General features: G+C 35.2%; 1 protein-coding gene across 1 annotated transcript; it reads left to right on the forward strand.

Moving 5' to 3' along the window:
- Window positions 1-1,598: 1,598 nt before the first annotated feature.
- LOC100983049 (olfactory receptor 4P4) lies at window positions 1,599-2,533 on the forward strand. The gene is given in 2 exon segments (XM_003811920.3): window positions 1,599-1,848; window positions 1,851-2,533. Coding segments are annotated over 2 exon segments (933 nt in total).
- Window positions 2,534-9,842: the final 7,309 nt, after the last annotated feature.

Here is a 9,842-nt window from a genome sequence, read left to right on the forward strand (position 1 = left end):
TTATTCTTTTAAATGTCCTTTCTCATCTATTATTAAGGTTGAGCTTCAGCATCAATCTCTAAGTACACAGAGGAAGACATATTTCCTTACATTTAAAGTGAAGATAAAGCATTTTAAAACAAGTTATAAAATTTGCAAGATTACATTTGAAGTTAGTGGCTGAATTAAGACAAGTAACGGGGATTGCCTCCAAATTATAAAGCATGATTAGATTTTTACTGGTAAATTAAAAAAAAAAACACTAACATTGTAGTAGTTAAACATGGTGGTTCTATGTCTGTAAAAAAGTTGAACCCAGAAGAAAAATTGCCAGGTAGAGAATTTAGTCATCAGCTGTAGCTGACAAAACCAAGACAACAATTATAGGGATTCAAATTACGTTTTTAGTAAACTTACGGTAAATGAAGACAGATTGATGCACTGGTTTTGTCTGAGAACATTCTGTGCCTTACTTTACTTAGAGGCTTAATTTTATGTAAGAGTCTTAATATGCTTGTTGGGGTTAAGAAGTGTATTTCAGGTGGGTTTTAAATAACATACATAAATTTGTGAAAATGGAAATGTATAAGAAGCAATTTTAAGAATAATTCAAACTAGCAGTGTATTCAATATTATAATTTTCTTCTTCAAATAAAATGAAATTGCCTTTCTTATTTATTGGCAAAGATTAGTGTGATTATGGAGAAGATCATAACCTTTTTCTCAAAAAAGTGCCTTTAATCTAATTCTAGTTCTTGAAATTCCACTATGAAAATGAATGTCTTCTTGAAATTTCAATTTCTATTACAATGAAATTATTCATTGTATTGATAACAATGTTAACTTGGTAACATGGAGAGATGAGGAAGAAATTTAAGGGGGTTTGAGAAGTCAAGAATGAAATTAGGGCTGAAAATGTATATTATAAATGGACAGTCATTCTGAGGATATCTGGTAAGAATTAATTAAAATATTTTGATGTAATATTATTTTTAGAAAGCAATGAAACACACTGGATAATTCAGCGTCATCTTTGCAGCAACATCCAAGACTAACAACTTAAGATATGTTTGTTCACCACCTACAACGTTGGTTTTAGTTTATGCAATCAAATCCCATTTGTTGATATCAATATTGCTAATGCTTAGTGCTATGGTTAATTCAATGAATTTTCTACATTATTTTAAAAATAATATTTGTATGACTTGTTTCCTTAATAAATTTTGAATCCCAGAGAGTAAAAGCAGTATCCTTTGCAAGGAATTATTTTGTATTACAATATTGTATATTACATTAGACTTTGGAAATAAACATTCCCTATGATAGAATTTTAATATTGTTGATTGAACAATAGAATTCATACCTACTAGGGCAGGGATTGATCACAGTGTGCTAGAGAGCTAATGGAAATCATCTAGTATATATATACATGGAGAGTCTTATTAGAAAGCCATTTTAATTGAATACTAGATATTTACTCTCTGAACCACTTGAATGAGGTAAATTAAATCTAGCTAGTTCCTCAAATAAAATATGATCATTGTACTTCTTAACAAAGACTTGTAAGCTTATAAATTATGTCATTTCAGGTGACTTATATGTTCTATCTACACTGGACCATGGAAAAAAGCAATAATAGCACTTTGTTTATTCTCTTGGGGTTTTCCCAAAATAAGAACATTGAAGTCCTCTGCTTTGTATTATTTTTGTTTTGCTACATTGCTATTTGGATGGGAAACTTACTCATAATGATTTCTATCACGTGCACCCAGCTCATTCACCAACCCATGTATTTCTTCCTCAATTACCTCTCACTCTCCGACCTTTGCTACACATCCACAGTGACCCCCAAATTAATGGTTGACTTACTGGCAGAAAGACCATTTCCTATAATAACTGTATGATACAACTCTTTACCACCCATTTTTTTGGAGGCATAGAGATCTTCATTCTCACAGGGATGGCCTATGACCGCTATGTGGCCATCTGCAAGCCCCTGCACTACACCATTATCATGAGCAGGCAAAGGTGTAACACAATCATCATAGTTTGTTGTACTGGGGGATTTATACATTCTGCCAGTCAGTTTCTTCTCACCATCTTTGTACCATTTTGTGGCCCAAATGAGATAGATCACTACTTCTGTGATGTGTATCCTTTGCTGAAATTGGCCTGTTCTAATATACACATGATAGGTCTCTTAGTCATTGCTAATTCAGGCTTAATTGCTTTGGTGACATTTGTTGTCTTGTTGTTGTCTTATGTTTTTATATTGTATACCATCAGAGCATACTCTGCAGAGAGCCGCAGCAAAGCTCTTGCCACTTGTAGTTCTCATGTAATGGTTGTGGTCCTGTTTTTTGCACCTGCATTGTTCATTTACATTAGACCGGTCACAACATTCTCAGAAGATAAAGTGTTTGCCCTTTTTTATACCATCATTGCTCCCATGTTCAACCCTCTCATATACACGCTGAGAAACACAGAGATGAAGAACGCCATGAGGAAAGTGTGGTGTTGTCAAATACTCCTGAAAAGAAATTAACTTTTCTGAATTGTTTCTGCTTTTCTTGCCGTGGTTCCCTGATGAATGAGAAAAATTCACTCTCATCTTGCTCTTGTCCTTAATGTTTGGAGAGAAAAGTGGGCAAACAGGAAGCATATCCCTTCTGTGGTTTTATACTTCTACATTGACATCTCTTTAACAAATTGAACATTATTTTTATCCATACTCTCCTCCGCCTTTCTTAATCATTACAATTGTGCTTATGTGACATGAAATAACCAGAAAATTTCTTAAAAATAAAGGATTACATGGCGTTGTGTTGAAAAAATAAAACAGATTATGTGTTTTTTGTGCCTTAAATTTCTGAGAAGATCAATGAAATATTACTCTCAGCTTTTACATTTTTACTCAAGTCTAAACACAGAAAATGCATGTATTGCCTGTGTACAGCTCACGAATTTTTGCAAACTGAGCATGATTGTGAAATCAGCAACTGAATTAAGAGACAGAAATTATCAGCACATCAGAGGTCCTCCTTATTCCTCTTTATGATTAATACCTCCCAAAGTTAACCACAATATTTATTCCTAAAATAAATAGTTTTCGGCTGGGCACGGTGCCTCATGCCTATAATACCAGCACTCTGGGAGGCTGAGGTGGGTGGATCATGAGGTCAGGAATTCGAGACCAGCCTGGCCAAGATGGTGAAACCCCGTCACTACTAAAAATACAAAAATTAGCTGGGCGCAGGGGCGAGCACCTGTAATCCCAGCTACTCGAGAGGCTGAGGCAGGAGAATCGCTTGAACTCGGGAAGCGGAGGTTGCAGTGAGCCGAGATCATGCCACGGCACTCTAGCCTGGGTGACAGAACAAGATTCCGTCTCAAATAATAATAATAATAATAATAATAATAATGTTTTTATCTTTTCTTGTACTTTGAAGAGTAAGAGTGATTTACATTTTGCTGCTGAGTGTGTGTCTTCTCAGTATTTCATTTGTGAGTCATTTCTCATGTTGGTAAGTTTTCTGACTGTTTTCATTGATGTATACGGTATCTTATCATATGAATATATAATGATTGATTTATCCATTCCCTTGTTGCCAGACATTTGGGTGGTTTCCCATTTAGGGTTACTATGTATAGTGCGGCTTTGAACATTTTGACACATGTCTTTTTTGGTGAATGTATGTCTTTTATTATTTCATTATACTTTATAATGTAATTAAAACAATTTTAAGAAAGTAGTAAGTACTATATTTGTATTAATATTCTTTCATAATATATTACTGATATAAAATGAAAGATATTTATTGAAAAAATGATTATCCATAGAAAAACACTAAGTGAAATAAAACAGTTAGAAATAAATAAGTGAAACATCTTGCACTTCTAGGATCCACACAATGGGGTATGGGATAAGCTGATTAATGCAAAATTGTCTGTCAATCATAGGGAAAAAGGAAGAAAGCTCTTAGAATGGTAATTTACACAATGAAGCTTAGAAAATATTCCAGGAATGCAGCATTAGATTATGATAGCAAGATTAAGACACAGGAATCACCACTGAAAAATGTTATCAAATAGAATATTCATTGTAGCATATGAAGTCACTTGCCATATTAAAAGAAACTAGGAAAATTCTGTTTAGCTTCTAAGAAGGAATAAAAAATATACTTCACTGTACTCCCAATAAGGGCAGTGATGCCAAATGAAGAAGGCATGCTATGAGTTTATACTAATACTGGATTGTCACGTGCACACTCAAACACACACATGTGTGTGCAGGCACATAATGCAGAAAATAAAGTCTTTTCAGGAATTTATACTTAAGGCATAGTTGAAATAAATTTGCTCATATAGAAAACCAAAAATTAAAAGAAGAAAAAATTTGCTCAAAAGCAAATGATCACACAATAAAAATGACTGAATATAGGAAGACATTAGGTTGGAAACAGCTACGTCAGAGCACAGCATACAAAGACTGGGTTTATTGTAATTAATGGACACAAAATATAATATAAATCTTTATTGTATAAAATAGAAAATGATTTTAAAGTCAAATTACAACATTGGTTTAAAAATTGTCTAGGCTGTTAGAAAACAAACAAAATAACTTCAAGAAATAAATAAAATGTTATTTTTATTAGAAACTCAGTGGATAAAACATAGTAGTGTATCCTAATTAATCAGTGAATTCCAAATATCAACAAAATTACTCAGAACAAAGAAGAGAGAGACAAAGATATGGAAAAAGTTAAAGGGATATTAAGAGACCTTAGAAATGGAATAAATGGGGGCAACATATATCTACCAAACTTCAGGATTTATAAAATAGTAAGAAAATACAATTAAAGAGATAATAATTGACAATTTCTAGAACTATGAGAAATATTTAGAAAAAAATTACAACAAAGTGAAAGAGTTGCTCTCAAAAAGAGCCCTACAAAATATTATTTCTAATTAATAATAATTTAAAACACAGGGTAGGATGCAGCGACTCACACCTGTAATCCCAGCACTTTGGGAGTCCGAGGCGAACAGATCACCTGCGATGGGGAATTTGAGACCAACCTGACCAACATGGAGAAACCCTGTCTCTACTAAAAATGCAAAATTCGCTTGTGTGGTGGCACATGCCTGTAATCCCAGCTACTCAGCAAGCTGAGGCAGGAGAATCGCTTGAACCTGGGAGGTAGAGTTTGCAGTGAGCAGAGATCATGCCATTGCACTCCAGTCTGGGCAACAAGAGCGAAACTCCGTCTCAAAAATAAATAAATAAACAAATAAAAATTAAAACACAGAAAGACTAGAAGCCAGAAGAAAATAAAATTACATTTTAAAAGTGCCAAATGTAAAATATTATCCTTGAAGTCTATATTTTTTCAAGAAAAGTGAAGTGGGGAGTCTTCAGTAGAATAAAACAAAAGAAACCGCAATTTAAAAATGGCCAAGAGTTCACTATACAGACACACTCACTTAAAGTAGTTGTAAATATTAATTTTTATTAAGAGGAAAGATGTTCCAAGAAGGAAAATTTAAAATCCAGGAAGGAATAATGAATCAGGAAAATACTAACCTTATTTGTAAACTGAGATATTGTGTTAAAAATATTAATCATGTCTAATATATAAGATGAAAAATAGAGGAGAGAACAAAACTTAGACCACAACATCGTGGAAGTTGAAAAGAAGTATTGTTTGGTAGGAAAGAAAAGACACTGATTAACTTCAGACTTGGTAATATTAATGTACAGATATGATTTTTTGAGTAATTACTAAAATACCAGGAGTGGGAGAGAAAAAGAGACAAAGAAATGTATTATTATTATTTTTTGAGACAGAGTTTCGCTCTGTCACCAGGCTGGAGTGCAGTGGCACGATCTTGGCACACTGCAACCTCCGCCTCCAGGGTTCAAGCAATTCTCCTGCCTCAGCCTCCTGAGTAGCTGGGACTACAGGTGCATACCACCACGCCCAGCTAATTTTTGTATTTTTAGTAGAGACAGGGTTTCACCGTATTGGCCAAGTTGGTTTTGAACTCCTGGCCTTGTGGTCTGCCCGCCTCGGCCTCCCAGAATGCTGGGATTACAGGCGTGACCCACTGCACCCAGCCAGGAATGTATTTTTAAAAAGGAACAATACCATTCCAAATAAAAGGCAAGAAAATGGGAAGGAAACAGAAAAATTGGGCAAAAGCAAAAATAAAAGCAAAAAAAGATCATAGAAGCCAATTAAAATATATAAGTAAAACAAAATTAACACAATGTAGTAAATTCTTCAGCAGGATAATGAAAATTATCATAATGGTTTAAAATACAGGTAAGTGTCGTTATTTCTGAGGGCTCTGTTCTGTTCCATTGATCTATATTTCTGTTTTGGTACCAGTACCATGCTGCTTTGGTTACTGTAGCCTTGTAGTATAGTTTGAAGTCAGGTAGTGTGATGCCTCCAGCTTTGTTCTTTTGGCTTAGGATTGACTTGGCGATGCGGGCTCTCTTTTGGTTCCATATGAACTTTAAAGTAGTTTTTTCCAATTCTGTGAAGAAAGTCATTGGTAGCTTGATGGGGATGGCATTGAATCTGTAAATTACCTTGGGCAGTATGGCCATTTTCACGATATTGATTCTTCCTACCCATGAGCAAGGAATGTTCTTCCATTTGTTTGTATCCTCTTTTATTTCCTTGAGCAGTGGTTTGTAGTTCTCCTTGAAGAGGTGCTTCACATCCCTTGTAAGTTGGATTCCTAGGTATTTTATTCTCTTTGAAGCAATTGTGAATGGGAGTTCACTCATGATTTGGCTCTCTGTTTGTCTGTTGTTGGTGTATAAGAATGCTTGTGATTTTTGTACATTGATTTTGTATCCTGAGACTTTGCTGAAGTTGCTTATCAGCTTAAGGAGATTTTGGGCTGAGACGATGGGGTTTTCTAGATAAACAATCATGTCGTCTGCAAACAGGGACAATTTGACTTCCTCTTTTCCTAATTGAATACCCTTTATTTCCTTCTCCTGCCTGATTGCCCTGGCCAGAACTTCCAACACTATGTTGAATAGGAGCGGTGAGAGAGAGCATCCCTGTCTTGTGCCAGTTTTCAAAGGGAATGCTTCCAGTTTTTGCCCATTCAGTACGATATTGGCTGTGGGTTTGTCATAGATAGCTCTTATTATTTTGAAATATGTCCCATCAATACCTAATTTATTGAGAGTTTTTAGCATGAAGGGTTGTTGAATTTTGTCAAAGGCTTTTTCTGCATCTATTGAGATAATCATGTGGTTTTTGTCTTTGGCTCTGTTTATATGCTGGATTACATTTATTGATTTGCGTATGTTGAACCAGCCTTGCATCCCAGGGATGAAGCCCACTTGATCATGGTGGATAAGCTTTTTGATGTGCTGCTGGTTTCGGTTTGCCAGTATTTTATTGAGGATTTTTGCATCAATGTTCATCAAGGATATTGGTCTAAAATTCTCTTTTTTGGTTGTGTCTCTGCCAGGCTTTGGTATCAGAATGATGCTGGCCTCATAAAATGAGTTAGGGAGGAGTCCCTCTTTTTCTATTGATTGGAATAGTTTCAGAAGGAATGGTACCAGTTCCTCCTTGTACCTCTGGTAGAATTCGGCTGTGAATCCATCTGGTCCTGGACTCTTTTTGGTTGGTAAACTATTGATTATTGCCACAATTTCAGCTCCTGTTATTGGTCTATTCAGAGATTCAACTTCTTCCTGGTTTAGTCTTGGGAGAGTGTAGGTGTCGAGGAATGTATCCATTTCTTCTAGATTTTCTAGTTTATTTGCGTAGAGGTGTTTACTTACCTACAACTATCTGATCTTTGACAAACCTGAGAAAAACAAGCAATGGGGAAAGGATTCCTTATTTAATAAATGGTGCTGGGAAAACTGGCTAGCCATATGTAGAAAGCTGAAACTGGATCCCTTCCTTACACCTTATACAAAAATCAATTCAAGATGGATTAAAGATTTAAACGTTAGACCTAAAACCATAAAAACCCTAGAAGAAAACCTGGGCATTACCATTCAGGACATAGGCGTGGGCAAGGACTTCATGTCCAAAACACCAAAAGCAATGGCAACAAAAGCCAAAATTGACAAATGGGATCTAATTAAACTGAAGAGCTTCTGCACAGCAAAAGAAACTACCATCAGAGTGAATAGGCAACCTACAAAATGGAAGAAAATTTCCGCAACCTACTCATCTGACAAAGGGCTAATATCCAGAATCTACAGTGAACTCAAACAAATTTACAAGAAAAAACCAAACAACCCCATCAAAAAGTGGGCGAAGGACATGAACAGGCACTTCTCAAAAGAAGACATTTATGCAGCCAAAAAACACATGAAAAAATGCTCATCATCACTGGCCATCAGAGAAATGCAAATCAAAACCACTATGAGATATCATCTCACACCAGTTAGAATGGCAATCATTCAAAAGTCAGGAAACAACAGGTGCTGGAGAGGATGTGGAGAAATAGGAACACTTTTACACCTTTGGTGGGACTGTAAACTAGTTCAACCATTGTGGAAGTCAGTGTGGCGATTCCTCAGGGATCTAGAACTAGAAATACCATTTGACCCAGCCATCCCATTACTGGGTATATACCCAAATGACTATAAATCATGCTGCTATAAAGACACATGCACACGTATGTTTATTGCGGCATTGTTCACAATAGCAAAGACTTGGAACCAACCCAAATGTCCAACAATGATAGACTGGATTAAGAAAATGTGGCACATATACACCATGGAATACTATGCAGCCATAAAAAATGATGAGTTCATATCCTTTGTAGGGACATGGATGAAATTGGAAACCATCATTCTCAGTAAACTATCGCAAGAACAAAAAACCAAACACCGCATATTCTCACTCATAGGTGGGAATTGAACAATGAGATCACATGGACACAGGAAGGGGAATATCATACTCTGGGGACTGTGGTGGGGAGGGGGGAGGGGGGAGGGATAGCATTGGGAGATATACCTAATGCTAGATGACGAGTTAGTGGGTGCAGCACACCAGCATGGCACATGTATACATATGTAACTAACCTGCACAATGTGCACATGTACCCTAAAACTTAAAGTATAATAAAAAAAAATAAATAAAATAAAATAAAATAAAATACAGTTTGTCAAACGTGCTTTCACAAAAGATGTGCCTAAACCGTCGATTACACATACACATGAAAGTGAAACTGAAGGCATGAAAAGGATAAAGCAGGCAAATATGTTAGCATTTGAAGCAATATTGATTATTGTGTCTTAAATAATTAAATATTAATTGAATTTGCAAGATAGAACATTTACAAATTCTAACTTTGCGTGGATGGAGAAGGATAGAGAGAATTTGATCCAAAACCATAAGCAGCATTAATAGACATATATAGAACAGTATAGTCAACAACTAAATTGAAGGGATTTATCATATTTTGTAGTTAATTCTTCCACAGAATAATTAATTATAATTAACCTGCCACAAATTAACTCTTCATCAGCATTGAATAATCCACACCCCAATCTAGATCTGGGTTTTAAACTCTTTACAAAAATTATCTTAAAATAGATCATAGGCCTAAACATAAAATATAAAACTATAAAATTCTTACAAGGTAACGTTACAGAAAATCTAGATGACCATGAGTTTGGTGATGAATTTTTAGATATAACCTCAGAAGTATCATCCTTCAAAGAAAGAGTTGATGATCTATATTTCATAAAATAAACACTTCTTTGCTGTGACAGGTAATATCAAAAGAATGAAAAGACAAGCCACAAACTTGCAGAAAAACTGGCAAAAAACATCTGATAAAAGACTGTTATCCAAAATATACAA

Source organism: Pan paniscus, chromosome 9 (genome assembly GCF_029289425.2).
Source record: "Pan paniscus chromosome 9, NHGRI_mPanPan1-v2.0_pri, whole genome shotgun sequence".
Classification (NCBI taxonomy): Eukaryota; Metazoa; Chordata; class Mammalia; order Primates; family Hominidae; genus Pan; species Pan paniscus.